General features: G+C 48.4%; 1 protein-coding gene across 1 annotated transcript in view; it reads left to right on the forward strand.

The window, feature by feature from the left end:
- Nucleotides 1-17,049, forward strand: part of LOC148018260 (uncharacterized) — a 286,664-nt gene that overhangs the window by 105,246 nt on the left and 164,369 nt on the right. The window contains exons 10-11 of the mRNA XM_087661879.1: nucleotides 3,854-3,985; nucleotides 4,077-4,151. Of these exons, the coding sequence (XP_087518005.1) occupies nucleotides 3,854-3,985; nucleotides 4,077-4,151 (207 nt within the window). The remainder of the gene's footprint in view (nucleotides 1-3,853; nucleotides 3,986-4,076; nucleotides 4,152-17,049) is intronic.

A 17,049-nucleotide genomic window follows, 5' to 3' on the forward strand; every position in this document is an offset into this window, starting at 1 on the left:
GGCACTATCTTGCAATGTGTCAGTCAAGTTGTGCAGCTTGGCCTGTTGATAAGATTTCAACTGAAACACTTGAATAAGATGGGCCAACCGCCTCTCCAGAGACAGCAGAAAATCATCATCAGGGGAATCCAGAAGCAAGGAACGGACCAAAGCCAGTAAGTCTTCTGCTGCATGGCGACGTCGGCGGCAAAGCGAGGCATGATGGATCCCATACTGGCGAGCAACCCGCTGCACATTAGAGAGCATCCGTGCAAATGAAGGCAAGCCCTCAGAGGCGAAGTCCAATAAGAACCTCTCAATCAGCTGCTGCATATAGCCCTGGAAAATTGAATGCTTCAAATAAGAGGAGTTGAAACGTAAAGGGAGCCTATCCAGCAATTGCACAAAAGGTGCAATAGAGTGTGCCCGCATCTCAAGCTCGAGGGGGAAATGGTCCGACAACGCATATTTTGCTGCAAGACCTTCATTTCCAGCATCTCGGGAAGAAAATCATCCCCCTGCATGATATACATTCTGTCCAGTCGCGACCAGGTAGTTGCATATTGTGCGGAATGAAAAGTAAACCCTGAAAAAGAAGGGTGAAGCCATGACCAAAGATCTTGCTTGAGTACGTGCAAAGCAAAGGAACTCCACACCCGGCTTTCCGGCGTATCCATTACCGAATGCCCTGAAGTGGACTGAGAAGAGTCAACACACATATTGAAATCGCCCATCAAAAACCCCCTTCGGCCGAGTGACATGGAGCCCTGCAAAGTGGACCAAAGATCCTGTCGGGATGCAAGATCATTCGGAGCATAGAGGCCCAACAGCCATAAAATCTCTCCTTCAAATAGGACTTCGATCACCAGAAAGCGGCCCTGCACATCATTTTTAACAAGGACGGGCTGATATTTCTCATGGACAATCATCAGCACGCCCGAATAGTGCGTAGCATGGGTCCCTGCATAAAACAGACGGAATCCATGACAATCCATCACTTTTCCTGCTTCACCGTGACTTTTGTGCTCAACTGCACACAATACATCCCACTGGTTCTCATGCAAGACGGTCCACATGGCATGTTGCTTATGTCGAGAGCAAATGCCTCGCACATTCCACGTGGCTATCTTCATGTGTCCTCAAAGAAGGAAGTCAGGAACGAGGCGCCTGCTACCTCGATTTCACCTTTTCCGCGAGAGCATCTAGGACACCCTCATCCAGAAAATCAGCCAATACTGCAAAAGAATTCTGGCGACCTGCTTTGGAGGTAGAAGGGAAATCCACTGCCTTGGGAGAGGGGCGGGGATAACGCCGATCCCAGGGTGTAATATAATTACCTTTGGCATCGAACGCCAGCTTGGCAGGTGGGCCTTTGGGGTCGTCGGTATAGGCTCTCCTTGGAGACTGATTACGGGGGGCAGACGGGGCCGTAGAACGCGCAACCTGCAGTGAAGTGGCCATTTCTTTTCGGCGTGTATACGTGCGCACGGAATCTTGGGAAGCGGTAGGCCCAGGATCCGCCAGGCCTGCATCCAACTTGTTACCTTTTTTGGGACGTGCCTCAATCCAGTCAGTGCGACAGGAATCCACACTCAGGACCTGTTGTTTGCCTTTATCCATGACATGAGGAGACCGAAGGGCTTCCTGGGGCGTGGCATCAAGCACCATGTCATCCTTGGGTAGCACAACCTGCGCATCCTCCGAAGACGATTGCTTTTCCGGGCATTCGGCCATGAAATGCCCCAATTTACCACATGAAAAGCAGTGTCCCGCAAAGTTGCCCCATTTTAAGCGAAAATACAAAGGATGCATGCCCGAACAATTGAGGCGAAGCCACGCGGGCCTTTTCCTGGCCGTGTCCCATAGCATGCATAAACGGTTGCGGTTCATCGCCCTAAGGCTTGGGGGAACCAGCACTGTTCCCACAACTGCCATCGCATCCTTCAACATGGGCCAATAGACCGCCGGACAATTTTCCACCTCCACCCACACCGGGCATTCGCGTTGAAGTAGACGCTGGAAGTCGGCCATGGGGCGCCATGGCACAACATGGACCAAGCGGCGATCAAAGAATAGCGGCAACTTGGACAGGAGCTCAGCGCGATGCGTTTCTGATTTCAGCAGCACCTCATAAAAGCCGCGAGGTCCAAGGAAGATCTCCTCAACAGACTCCCCTTGCAATAGATGGTGCAACCACTGGCGAATATGCGAAAGCACTGGGATCCTGCCAGTGAAGAAAAGTATAACTGCACGGTCATAAAACACCGAGAAGGATCGCAAGACTGATTTAGGGTCCACCATGGCTTCCAGCACATCATCCGTTCCCGCAACAGAAAAAGATTCGGTATTATGCTGGACATAATCGCCGAGCAGAGTATTGGCGAAGTCCAGCAAATGCTCCCAGTCAATTTCCTGCGAATCCACAGGATCAGAGGCCACTTGTGCATAGGAGCGTTCCGGAGGACTCATTGGCTCATCAGACGTATGCTTGGAGCGTTTGCCGGTAGGCGGCAGTTCAGAACTCGGCGGCAACTCCTCTGTGCATGGCACCATATCTTCCGGCTCCTCTGCATCGGAATCAGGGCCAAGGGCTGCCACCGTCCGGTCAAGAAAATCCATATCCAAGCCAGCCATACTGCTGTCTTCACACTCGTCCGGGCAGAGGGCGAGCTAGGTTAGGTGAGGTCGATCCTGCGCAGGGACGGATTGCTGGTCCCCAGCTTCACGCAGGATCCAGTCAAGCTTGCGCTGCCCTGGGGGAAGGGGCCAGGCGGCGCGCAGGGCAGGACGGCGAAGAAATCACAGGGCAGGGCGGCGCAGCACGCAGGCGGGTCAAAGACGTCACGCAGGGGGTGAGGAAAGGCGACAGGGCAGGGGGCGACGAAGGGCGCGCAGGGGGGCGACAAAGGGCGCGCAGGGGGTAGCGACAGGCGACAGGTCAGGGCGGCGCGCAGGGCGGCGCCAAGCCCGCAGGTCAGACGGGCGGCGGCAGGGCGGGGCACGCAGCCAACGGGCGCCAGCGAGGCCTGCAGGCGATGGCGACGGGGGCTGCAGGCGAGGGCGACGGGGCATGGGCGACGCAACAGGCGTGGCGGACAAGGTCGCGACGAGCAGTCCCGCAGGCGATGGCGATGGCGACAGCGAACAGGTCGCGATGGTCTCTCTCTCTCTCTCTCTCCTCTCTCTCTCTCTCTCTCTCTCTCTCTCTCTCTTCTCTCTCTCTCTCTCTCTCTCTCTCACACACACACACACACACACACACACACTAGAAGAGCTCTGCAGCTTGCCATGAGTGTGGGAGGTGCCAATTGCCATTGTCCTCTGAGGTACAGGCCAAAGAAGAGAGAAATGCTCCTAGGTTCTGAAGCTATCATCCAATCTCTTAGAAATCCTAAATGTTTCGTAGAAATTAAACCCTTCAGCTTGTAGGCAGTAGGGAATTGATTTAAAGGCCCATGAGCCGAAGAGAAGGAGAAGCAGCAGCCTTCATCACTCTTTGCTCGCTAAAATGAAAAACCAATTCAAGCTTACTGGAGGCATACATTGGTTGTGTAATTTTGTTCAAAAAGACACAATGTTATTTGTCAAATTGTGGTAGGTGAACTTTCTGAAATCAGATTAACCAGTTGATTAACTTTATTATATTATTCACATAAATCATTGAGCAATAAAAATGGTAGTCATTGTGTTTTTCTTAACTATCCAGCATATAAATGGCCATCCTACAGTAAGTTTTCAACTAAACTGATTCTTGATCCAGAAGATAGCTTTAAATTTGCAGATTGTCATGTTAGAGGATTTGCTAACTGCGTTGGAAGCAAATTTTCTGAAATTTGTGAGTGGCTACATGCTAATGAATTAATTCACTTTTCAGGAACTTGTGCATGAGCTTTCAAATTTGAAACATGAGGAGGATAGAGTAAAATCTTGGTACGAAAGCAATCTGCAGAAGATCAAGGGAAGTGTGAACAACATGGATGAGCATTCTAAAACTGTAGTGCATGAGGTGAATATTATGAATGCATGTGCTGTATGCCCCACAAAGTGTGTATTCCAGCATGCAGTTCCTAATTTCAAAGAGCTTCATGGTTTTGCAGTTGAATGTTGCTCAATCTCGTCTTGACAGACTGGAGAGTATGATGCTGGAACGAATTTGTACATCTGAAGGAAAGGCAAGGTCTCTCATTTTCTGCCCTAGAGAAAACCTGAAATATTTGGATGTTAATCAAATTGTTTGAAGGCCTGAGAATGCATTCTCATGTGAAATTTTAGTAGGAGTTGTTATATAAGTGAGATGAATGAGTTTCATACGCATGTGTGTTCCTTTCCACAAACATCTCAGTTCCTTTTCTGCACCCTTCCGCCCCCTCCTTGCACTCCATACCTTTGCAATGTGCATGTCAAATAAGCCTGCCTTAGAAGAGTGGCAAGAGGATACACCTTGAAGGTTTTATGGTACCAGTCTTGAGTGTTTCCTGTACATTTCGAAGAAAATTCCATTAGTAACACCACAACAAAAACCTTCCTCCAGGTAAAATCGAAAGTACAGAATTGCCCTGTAAAGGACTACAAAGTACATAAGTACAAGGGCTTAGTAAATAACTAGTCTGGCTGTCAGAATGCCAACCGTACATGCTTCAAAGTGAAAGAAGTGCCAAAATCCCAACTTTCAAGTGTCAATAAAAGCATCTCTCCTCCTCATGCTTGGAGAGCTACCCCATACTCTCTCTCATCTCATGTGGAGTGTGTGAATAATCTCTGTCAAGATCCTAGAGGAAGTCTTTGCAGTAGAGATGTCTTATATGGTGATTGGCACGCTACACATTGCCATCCAAATGAACTTAGAAATGATGCTAGCAATCAGGTCTCATTTGTGGTTATCTTCTCAGTCCACTTTTCCTGCGAGAAGTCTTATGGGTGGGAGATCATCTATTGCAAAACCCCTTCAAAAATAAGGAGAGTGCTTTAGATCAATTCCATCATATGATCTTTTGGTCTTATGGGTGGGAGATCATCTATTGAAAAACCCCTTCAAAATTTGCTTTGAAAGACTTGCTTGATTAACCTTGTAATGCCAGGTAGTTTGCCACACCCCTGCCCATTCCAAGCTTGATTCTTCAAATTTCATTAGCCAATCTTGGAGAAACCAGCATCAAGATTACAAGGGTAATCTAACCTTAAACCATGAACATGTAAGGGTTTTCTTGTGATTAAATTGACATCTAGATCCTCAATTTGAAATGAATGTTTTAAACAGCCATAGCCTGTAACAGGCAGCTTGGCTAAATGAGCTATAACTTCTGCCACAGGTCTCTACGTCCAGAGATGTATAGCTAAGTTTGTACCCCTGAAAAGGGTGCTTGAAAGCCCTAATAAGGGCAGCAATATTGTCGATCATGTGGGCTGTACCAGCTGATCTTTATTCAGGGTGGCGAAATTGTGATGAGGGCAGTCGTACATGCGGCATAGGCTGTACAGATGAAATTCCTTCAAAGGCTCTTATAGGGTCCATTTACATAAGCAAGGCAACTCTTTCACAAAGTTCTGAGGGCAAAGAATCAGTACAGTGGCAGAATTCTGTCCTCAACTAGAGGAAGTTCTCACAAAGTTCTGAAGGCAAAGAATCAGTACAAAGGCAGTAATCTGTCCTCAACTCAAGGGCGGTTTCAAAATTCTTAACCTCTTGTAGTGGCTTTGAGTATGCTCCGGAGCTCGTGGTGAGCAGTATGCTGTCTCCTTTGGTGCTGGAGTTTCACTAAACTGGAGTTAAGGAATCCCTACAGCAAAGTTACATGAGTTTGCAGTAGGTGTGCCGTGAGAATGTGGGGAGAAGTTTAGACTATGCTAGTGCCCAGTGCTGAGGGGGAAGCTGGACACTAAGCATAAAGACCAAATGACAGCTATCCTATCTACATCTAGGAGAATGCTAGCGTGGCTCTTTCACGTTATCTCAGCTAAAATTTGGAGAGGAGGCACCCCCCTTTTTGGGCATTTGGGTGTGTGTGTCTTATCCAAAAAGGAATGAATCAGAGAGAGAGAAAGAAAGAAAGAAGGATATATTAACATCTAAATTATGTCAATGTGGCCTATGAGACAAAATCCAAAGAACATCCATGTCTAATGTCATCTCATCAGTAAGGTGAAGATAACATAAAAATAAGTAAGTGGCCTATGAAACAATGCCAAGAAATAACTTTACGATGGGGCTATGCTAGAGGAAAATGATGTCTAGTGTTGTCCCATCAGTAGAAAGAAAAGGAAACCCAATTTGACAAAACTATCTATAAAAAAAATTGGTGGGTACTGTAGGTTGTAGTTGATCTCAAGGTTTGCACATGATCTTAGCTATGATGTGATCCCTAACTATTCCATTGATATGCCTAGTAGTAAGTCTTCAGTATCTCGTGATAATGGCTCTCATCCATCGACTGTGGTGCGTCCTCCTCGGATGTAGTCTTGGTATATGGGGTCGTTGTGCTCGATGAAATGAAATGGGTCTATCCAATGTGACTCCATGATGTGGAATGGGATGTGTTTGGCAGGGTGGCTCTGTCTCTACAAGGCTAGTAGTGTGAGTAGAGTCAGATTTGTGAAAAAATGTCATTGCTCTTTGTGTGGGTCCCTCTTGGTGAGTTGGTGGTCTCTTGTCTCGCAATAGTGCTTTGCGGTGCTCCTAGAGCTCAACAAGGAAAAGAACTAGGCATCTTTGGTCCAAAACCATCATGGAAGAGGTAGTGGTATCATCCTTGTATTTCATAGTATATTGTACATGTGCATATGTAATGCTCCTCTGTCTCAGGCGCTCTGCTACAAAGCTGGTAAGTCCTATCCTCTGGTGTAGTATCTGTCCATCTACGTGTCTCCATCTGTAGCCTACGAGAGGAGGTACGAATTTTTTCGATGGCAGCACCTATGTTGTGGGAGACATGGGTATCCATGTATGTTGGCCAAATAGTGAATCCATCATCAGAGAGACACAAGAAGTGACTCTGGTAGAACTCCATCCTCTATCCTAGAGAGAGTGGTGGGTGGATCCATGTCCTTGTTGTCTCAATCCTCAAGATGTCAACTTTAATCACCTAGTTTAGCTGTTATTGGTTGAGAGGAAGTGTATGGCAGTCAAGGCTGTAGCTAAAAGGTGGAAGGCAGTTAATATCCAAACCATGTAGGCTCATCCAGATAGTCATATGTGAAAACCAATAGTTCTTCTCACCCTTTTCTGCTAGTTGTGTAGATGATGTTAGTGCCCATCTAGAGTATCTATGACGTGGGAGATTCCATAATCAGTGCCAAGAAGTCACCTTGAAGAGTGCCTTTGTGACTATAGATGTTGCCCCTATCTTTGCTCTAACAATGGGATGTGGGGTGGAGGGCTTACTCCTAATCATATGTGCTATCATCATGATACGTGGCCTTTCCATGCTATCCCAACCATCATAATAATCTCGCTCTGTTCTGGTCTGATCAATGAGTGGACTGAGACACTCGTGGTACAAGTTGCAGCCCAATACCTCTATTGCCTATAGTAGTGTAGGTGTGACTAGGGTGTCAAACAAACATAGTTTGGTGTAAGGCTCTTGGAATTGTATGTGATGACATTGACTCTCAAGTGCCCCTAGTGTTGCATAGCCTCATGCCAGACATGCTTGCGATGCCCCTACTCAATGTAAATCATGGGCAAGAGAAGGTGACTCCCGGATAAATATATTTCCTCACATGCTCCACTATTCTTCTCCAAATGTGAACTGGTACATGGATCTAGTCACCCACGCGAGTGAAGTATTGAAGACCATGGTTTTGGTCTTCCCAAGGTTTACTATGAGATCTCAATCTCTACAAAACACATGCAAAGCATCTAGGTGAATCCAAAGTAAGAACAATGTCATGTGCATACAATAATATCCATACCAACACCCTTGGCTCCGGCTCCTCCACCTCGGTCAATGTAATTAGAAAATTCATCTATATATTAACCAAGCAATGAGGGTGAAAGCGGGGCATCCTTGTTTCACTCTTATGGTATTATCAATCTAATAGCCCCCCAACTGCTTGTCAGTGTCTCCTATAATGCATAAATACCCAATTGTATACCTTCTGGCACTCCAACATCTTGCAATCTTTGCATAATTTGTGTATGAGGCTCTATATCAAAAGCTTTGCAGATATCTACAAAGCAGCAATAGATCCTCTTGTCTCAAGATCAACAGTCCTCCATAATGGCTGAGTATGAGGATATGGTCTAGTGTGGTATATCTGTATCTAAAACATGCCTATCCTTGTGCTCTCTTGCCTTGCATCTCAACCCACTCATTGAGTTCATGTTCTAGTATAGATCCATATATCTTGGCCAAGGTATGGCCGATCATGATAGTCTTGTAGTTGCTAGGGATCAAAGGATCACCACTCTTAAAGAGTGGAATTATAGTATTGTCTAACCAACTTCTAGGGAAGCCCTCGCATATTGCCCTATTGAACATATGTGCTAGTGTGGGTGCTAGTATGTTGCAAGCATGTAAGAAATGTTTTGCCACTAGCCCATCCTCATTCTATGCCCTCCCATTTTGTAATCTATATATTGCATCCCTAACCATTTTTCCAGGCAAAGTGAGACCATTGTGTTGGCCTAGAGACCTTTGGGGGACTGTATAGGTGGTTGTTCTCGCAGATCATAAAACGGTTTTCCATAGTCAAAAGCCAAGCATCTAGTGAGGTAATCTGTATGGGGGCTTTTTTCCATGAAACATCTTCCATGTACTCTTGCTATCTTGTCCCAAAAATAACTGATATATCTCAGCTTTTGCTTTTGCCAAGTAGTCTTGCTTCTTCTTCTACACAAGATGTTTGAAGAATGTCCTTGCTTGACAATGTGCCCAAGTGGCTAGCTCCACTTTTCTATGTAAACTAGGCTGAATGACTCCACTCATCATCATACCAACTATTTTGGGGAGTAGTAGAGTATGGGCCTATATCAGGGCAAGGTGTGGGAATGCATACATTGCTGGTCTATGTGTAGCTTCTCCCTTGTGCATTTCTCCAACAATCTGCTCAAGTACAATGTATGTATATTATTCTGTAGAGAGCCACTCTAGACGTGTGAGGTGTCTTCCACAAAGTGGTATTTGGGATGTTTGGAGAGGCATGGTGTTCCATATTTCATATGCCCACAAGAGAGCACGAAAGTCAAGATAGCATGATATGTTGCTATGCCAATTAGTCTCTTAGATACCTTAAGGTTTTGTATGTACGGTATCAATGCTAGTGAGCCTTTCAAGTAATCCATAGTATATGCCTCTCCTTTGTGGTTCCATCATGTCAAAGTGTCAGATTCTGGCCATTGTGGTAGACCATTAAAGATGGCTAGTCTATGTGCAGTTCCCAAAGCCAACAAATGTGTCCCATAGGTACTCATATCTTTATCATGGGCTCTCTTGCATAGGCCTATTTCATCTATGTCAATCTCTTTGAACATGGCATTATCATCCATATGAAAGAAAGAAAGAAAGAAAGATATATTAACGTCTACATAAGGCCAATGTGACCTATGAGACAAATTCCAGAGTACGTCCATGTCTAATGTCATCTCATCAGTAAGGTAAAGATAACATTACAAATAAGTGGGTGGCCTATGAAACAATACTGAAAATAACTATACGATGGGACTTAGAGAGAGAGAGAGAGAGAGAGAGAGATCTTTACGGAGAGAGAGAGAGAGAGAGAAGAGAGGGAGAGAGAGAGAGAGGGAGAGAGAGAGAGAGAGAGAGAGAGAGAGAGAGAGAGAGAGAGAGAGAGAGAGAGAGAGAGAGAGAGAGAGAGAGAGAGAGAGAGAGAGAGAGAGAGAGAGAGAGAGAGAGAGAGAGAGAGTTGGCGATGGCGGCGAGCTCGTTCGCGTTGGCGCCGCCTGCGTCTGTCGACCTGCAGAAGGTCGTCTGACCTGTCCGTTCCCCCCCCGCTTCCTCCTGCGCTCTGCGAGTCCGCCTGACCCTGCGCCTGCGAGTCCGTCTGGCCCTCCTGCGCCCGTCTGGCCCTGCGTGCGCCTGTCTGGCCCTCCTGCGCCCGTCTGCCCTCCTGCGCCCGTCTGCCCTCCCTGCCGCCGCCCCTCTGACCTGCGGGCCTGGCGCCGCCCTGCGCGCCGCCCTGCCCTCTCGCCTGTCGCTACCCCCTGCGCCCCTTCGTCGCCCCCCTACGCGCCTTTCGTCTTTGACCCGCCTGTGTGCTGCGCCGCCCTGCCCTGTGATTTCTTCGCCGTCCTGCCCTGCGTGCCGCCTGGCCCCTTCCTCCAGGGCAACGCAGGCTTGACTGGATCCTGCGCGAAGCTGGGGACCAGCAATCCGTCCCTGCGCAGGATCGACCTCACCTAACCTAGCTCGCCCTCTGCCAGGACGCGTGTGAAGACAGCAGTATGGCTGGCCTGGATTTGGATTTTCTTGACCGGACGGTGGCAGCCCTTGGCCCTGATTCCGATGCAGAGGAGGCGGAAGATATGGTGCCATGCACGGAGGAGTTGTCGCCGAGTTCTGAACAGCTGCCTGCCGGCAAACGCTCCAAGCATACGCCTGATGAGCCAATGAGTCCTCCGGAACGCTCCTATGCGCAAGTGGCCTCTGATCCTGTGGATTCGCAGGAAATTGATTGGGAGCATTTGCTGGACTTCGCCAATACTCTGCTCGGCGATTATGTCCAGCATAATATCGAATCTTTTTCTGTTGCGGGAACGGATGATGTGTTGGAAGCCACGGTGGACCCCAAATCAGTCTTGCGATCCTTCTCGGTATTCTATGACCGTGCAGTTATACTTTTTTTCACTGGCAGGATCCCAGTCCTTTCGCATATTCGCCAGTGGTTGCACCATCTATTGCAAGGGGAATCTGTTGAGGAGATCTTCCTTGGACCTCGCGGGTTTTATGAGGTCCTGCTGAAATCGGAAACGCATCGCACTGAGCTCCTGTCCAAGTTGCCGCTATTCTTTGATCGCCGCTTGGTCCATGTTGTGCCATGGCGCCCCATGGCCGACTTCCAGCATCTGCTTCAACGCGAATGCCCGGTGTGGGTGGAGGTGGAAAACTGTCCGGCGGTCTATTGGCCCATGTTGAAGGATGCGATGGCAGTTGTGGAAACAGTGCTGGTTTCCCCAAGCCTCAGGGCGATGAACCGCAACTGTTTATGCATGCTATGGGACACGGCCAGGAAAAGGCCCGCGTGGCTTCGCCTCAATTGTTCGGGCATGCATCCTTTGTATTTTCGCCTAAAATGGGGCAACTTTGCGGGCCACTGCTTTTCATGTGGTAAATTGGGGCATTTCATGGCCGAATGCCCTGAAAAGCAATCGTCTTCGGAGGATGCGCAGGTTGTGCTGCCCAAGGACGACATGGTGCTTGATGCCACGCCCCAGGAAGCTCTTCCGTCTCCTCATGTCATGGATAAAGGCAAACAAGAGGTCTTGAGTGTGGATTCCCGTCGCACTGACTGGATTGAGACACGTCCTAAAAAAGGTAAAAAGTTGGATGCAGGCCTGGCGGATCCTGGGCCTCCCGCTTCCCAGGATTCCGTGCGCATGTATACGCACCGGAAAGAAATGGCCACTTCACAGCAGGCTGTGCGTCCTGCGGCCCCGTCGGGCCCCCGCAATCAGTCTCCAAGGAGAGCCTATACCGACGGCCCCAGAGGCCCACCTGCCAAGCTGGCGTTCGATGCCAAAGGAAATGTTATTACACCCTGGGATCGGCGTTATCCCCGCCCCTCTCCCAAGGCAGTGGATTTCCCTACTACCTCCAAAGCAGGTCGCCAGAATTCTTTTGCAGTATTGGCTGATTTTCTGGATGAGGGTGTCCTGGATGCTCTCGCGGAAAAGGTGAAATCGAGGCAGCAGGCGCCTCGTTCCTGACTTCCTTCTTTGAGGATACATGAAGATAGCCATGTGGAATGTGCGAGGCATTTGCTCTCGCCATAAGCAACATGCCATGTGGACCGTCTTGCACGAGAACCAGTGGGATGTATTGTGTGCAGTTGAGCACAAAAGTCATGGTGAAGCAGGAAAAGTGATGGATTGTCATGGATTCCGTTTGTTTTATGCAGGGACCCATGCTACGCACTATTCGGGCGTGCTGATGATTGTCCATGAGAAATATCAGCCTGTCCTTGTTAAAAATGATGTGCAGGGCCGCTTTCTGGTGATCGAAGTCTTATTTGAAGGAGAGATTTTATGGCTGTTGGGCCTCTATGCTCCGAATGATCCCGCATCCCGACGGGATCTTTGGTCCACTTTGCAGGGCTCCATGTCACTCGGCCGAAGGGGGTTCTTGATGGGAGATTTCAATATGTGTATTGACTCTTCTCAGTCCACTTCAGGGCATTCGGTAATGGATACGCCGGAAAGCCGGGTGTGGAGTTCCTTTGCTTTGCATGTGCTCAAGCAAGATCTTTGGTCGTGGCTTCACCCTTCTTCTTCAGGATTTACTTTTCATTCCGCACAATATGCAACTACCTGGTCACGACTGGACAGAATGTATATCATGCAGGGCGATGATTTTCTTCCCGACATGCTGGAAATGAAGGTCTTGCGGCAATATGCGTTGTCGGACCATTTCCCCCTCCAGCTTGAGATGCGGGCACACTCTATTGCACCTTTTGTGCAATTGCTGGATAGGCTCCCTTTACGTTTCAACTCCTCTTATTTGAAGCATTCAATTTTCCAAGGCTATATGCAGCAGCTGATTGAGAGGTTCTTATTGGACTTCGCCTCTGAGGGCTTGCCTTCATTTGCACGGCTGCTCTCTAATGTGCAGCGGGTTGCTCGCGAGTATGGGATCCATCATGCCTTGCTTTGCCGCCGACGTCGACATGCAGCAGAAGACTTACTGGCTTTGGTCCGTTCCTTGCTCCTGGATTCCCCTGATGATGATTTTTTGCTGTCTCTGGAGAGGTGGTTGGCCCATCTTATTCAAATGTTTCAGTTGAAATCTTATCAACAGGCCAAGCTGCAGAACTTGACGGACACAATGCAAGATAGCGCCTGCCAGTCTCATAAGTTCTTTCGCGCCTTGCATGCGTCTCCGGCTCGCGAAAATATGACCAGACTCCAGGATTCGGAAGGTCGCATGGTCACGGATCCGCAGACCATTGTCACTATGTGTAGAAACTATTTTATGGAACTTCTTGGTTCCTCTTTCTCGCCTTCTAGCCAGGTTACGCATGCCCGCTCGGTCTTCTATCATCTGGTCCGCCAGCAGGTTCCAGTTGATATGCAAGCCGCCTTGGAGAGGGATATTTGTGAGGAAGAGGTTATGGACGTTTTGTTGCACCTGCCGAATGATAAAAGTCCTGGCTGGGATGGTCTCACTAATGAATTCTTTCAGACCTCGGCTACGCAGTTGGTGAAGCCATTGGTGGCCATGTTTCAGCAGGTGTGGGAAACGGGGGTCATGCCCTCCTCATGGAAAGAAGGCCTTATCAAACTAATTCCAAAGGTCCCTTCGCCGTCAAAGTTGCAACACTGGAGACCAATCTCTTTGATGGGCTCCATGTATAAAATCTACTCCAAAGTGTTGGCGAATCGGCTTCACAAGCACCTTCCAGCTATGGTGCATCCTCTGCAATATGGTTTCATTAAGGGCCGCAACATTCTGCATAATATCTTAAATGTGCAAATGGCGATTGACTATGCGCGGCACTCCGGCCAGGAAGTGGTATTGATCCAATTGGACTTGGAAAAGGGGTTTGATTATGTGGACTGGTCTTTCATTGCAAACCTCATGTCGGCTATGGGCTTTGGGACCCAGATGTCCCGATTGATCTACACCATTAGTGCTGCGGCTTCCTCCAGAGTTATGCTTAATGGTGGGGTTACAGAGCCATTCGTCCTTGCACGCTCGGTCAGACAGGGTTGTCCTTTGAGCCTTCTCTTCTTTGCCCTGGCGACTCACCCGGTCCTTTCAATGTTATCCTCCATGGCAGCCTCTGCTCAGCTGGCCGGGTGTCTCTTCCGTTGGGTCAGCACTTCGTTAGCCAATCTTTGGCTGATGACACGTTTATGATTTTGCGGGCGGACAGGGACAACATTCGAAGGGCATTAGATGTTTGGACACTATTTGGTCAGGCCTCTGGGCTTCGCATCAATGCCTTTAAGTCAGCCATTCTCAGTTGTACGGAGCCTGATTTACAGTCATTAGGCTGGCAAGGCCGGGTGGTTTCCCGTGGCTCCATTGTCAGGTATCTTGGATACCCATTGGGGGTGGATGTACGGCCCAAAGACCTGCTGGAGTGGATTTCACAAAAAATGGCGCTGAAGTTTATGTATTGGAAGTCGCAAGCGTGGCCATTCCATGTCCGCCTCAAATTGGCCAAGACAATCATGCTACCAATGCTAACGTATTTCCTGCCTTTGTTGCCATGGACGCCTACTACTTTGAAGGCTCTCACTCATCCCATCCGTTTCATGCTATGGAAGAAGGATTCTCTGCAGGCAGGCATTTCCTGGATTTCATGGTCACATGCATGTACCCCTAAGCGCCTGGGTGGTGGAGCTATTTTGGATGCACAAACTCATATGCTAGCCCTCCGTTGGTCCCTTTTTCGTGCCATGTGTCTGGATCATCACCCGTGGACCATCATAGCCCGTTTTTTTTCTTGAGGACAGCGGCCTCCGCCATGGTAACACACGGCTTCGGGCCTCCTCGTGGCATGTCCTTAATGCTGAGTCTTGTTTTTCCAGTCCCTCTTCCTCTTTGTTACTGCACTTGGTCGGCTCTTGGAAAGTGGTGCTCCAAAAGGCCAGTTGGCACCCAGTAGGGGACCGCTTGCAGACGAACTCCTTTCAGTTGGAATTGTTGGCAGTTTCACGACTCCTTTCATGGGAAGATAAACATCAGCTCAGACCAAGATTTAACCGCATGGCCCGTTTAGGTCTGACGTCGGTTGCGGATGCTACCCTTGCCACTCGCAATGTCCTCGTATCGTTTCGGACTGCTAGGCGACTCTTCAAGATCCCGCGTGGATACCGTGATTTATGGGAAAAGCTTTCATCGGAGCTTCAGGGTAGGCAACCCTTTCCTGCCCTGGCTGTGGATCGTCCTTGGCAGGACTGGGACCTTGCAGGCCTGCTGGGTCTGGAAAAAGCCTCTACTAATCAGGTGTATCATCTTCTCATTCAAGATCACCAATGGCTGGGTGAAAAAGCTAATACTGTATGGGGATTGCGGAAATCGCTGTCATGGTGGCGGAAAACGCTGATGGAGGGCTGGCTAAATAAGACACTTTTCAAATGCAAGGTCTTTCTTTGGCGGGTGATGATTGGTGGTCTTCCTCTGGCCTCGGCCCTTGCCAAGCGTCGCATCTCGAATGGCAATTGTTTCTTCTGTACCACATCGGCGGAATCGGCCCGACATCGTTTTCTCTCTTGCCCGCTCGCGAAGAATATCTGGTCACTCCTGTCGCACATTTGGCGCGCGGTGGTGGGGTCCTTGCTAACTCCTTTCGACTGGGTTTTTGTGCGCCCGAAGTATCCCACACCGCCACAGTTGCCTGTGAAGATCTTATTTCACTTTTTCAGATATTGGGGATGCTGGCACATTTGGACCACGCGCAATGCTTTTCTCTTTGATTCCGCCTCTAATGTACCACGACATATTGCCAGGCTTAAAGGCCTCTTGCATTGGCAGCTAGATCTCATCCGACACTCTGACTTGCTCCCTCGGGAGGATTTGCATCCGTGGCATATGGCAATTGCCACTGGATCGTTGCCATGATTGGTTTAACCTTTTTAGTGCATTTTTAGTGCATTACTACGGGGATTTCCCACACGTTGGCCTAGGGCCCTCGTGTTTCTTGTAACCAGGAAAACGAGAGAGAGAAAGAGAGAGAGAACCTCTTCACATGATGGCTTTGTGTCATCCTGTATCTTGTAATCAAGTAATCTTGTATTTTTTTCGTAATTAATACAATTACCTTTTACGAAAAAAAAAAGAGAGAGAGAGAGAGAGTGTGTGTGTGTGTGTGTGATGGCGGACCTGTGGATGCGTTTCCCTACTTAGGGTCGTGCTTCCCTTGACCAGCAGACGTGGGAATCTGCCTCGCGCACTGCCTGAGCTGTGCAGGGTCCGTTCTGCCCTGCTTGAGCCCTGTCCCTGCCTACCTGCGAACAGCCACCGACCTGCACTGTGAACAGCTGTTGACCTGCACTGCGACCTGACGTGCATCCTCCCTTCTTGCGGCGCCCTCGTGTCCCGTGACTGAGTGAGAGAGATTGAGAGAGAGAGAGCCAGTACAAACAGCCTCCTTAATAGCAAAACTGACAGTTCGCAGATTCACGACCTGTGCAGAGAGCCTGAAGCACATCGTGAGGGTTTTGGGGCACAAGTTGCAGAAGTGAAGTCCTTCTCAGTTTGACCTCATAACAGGTGCAGTATATATGTTGGGCCTGTAGAAGGAGACAGATTGTATTCAGATCTGAAACAGCTAGTCAGGGTTGAGAAAACATACCAAATGTGAGATGGAGAGAGGATCGAAGTTCAGCTCAGAGTGTAGTAGACTGTGGAGAGTGGAGCATGACACCCAATGCAATAGACTGAAATAGTGTAATCTGAAAGTACAAAGTACAACCCTTAAACCTTAGGGTTGTAGGGGGTGTTCACACCCGAACATCATAAGTGCCCGTAAGTGTGTGACATAAGCACATACGAAATATTTCTACCTATATGACTACATTGAGCATGTATGGTTGGAAGCCAAGCATATAAGGGTGAGAATTATACCCATACATGATTAATGCCTTGAAGTGTAGGCTAGATCTGCTGGGATAGATTGTTGCGACTAGCAAGATGACATGATCCTGAAAAGTTTTAACAATGCACAAATCTAGGTTGAAAGTTGAAAACTTGTATGAGTATTTTGACATTGTTCTTGTCATGAACTTGGAAGGAGTTTTCACATGATACCCTTTTTTTTTTTGGGGGGGGGGGGGGGGGGAGGAGATCCCTTAATTTTTGGGAGGCTCGAATTGTCTTAAAAATGCTAATCCTAAAAGAATAGAGATGATATTCAAAAGTAGTAAGTGACACTGCTTACTAAATTTGGTTG

Source organism: Lygodium microphyllum, chromosome 21, assembly GCF_053477565.2.
Source record: "Lygodium microphyllum isolate KBCC chromosome 21, Lygodium_microphyllum_v1.1.10, whole genome shotgun sequence".
NCBI classification, from domain to species: Eukaryota; Viridiplantae; Streptophyta; class Polypodiopsida; order Schizaeales; family Lygodiaceae; genus Lygodium; species Lygodium microphyllum.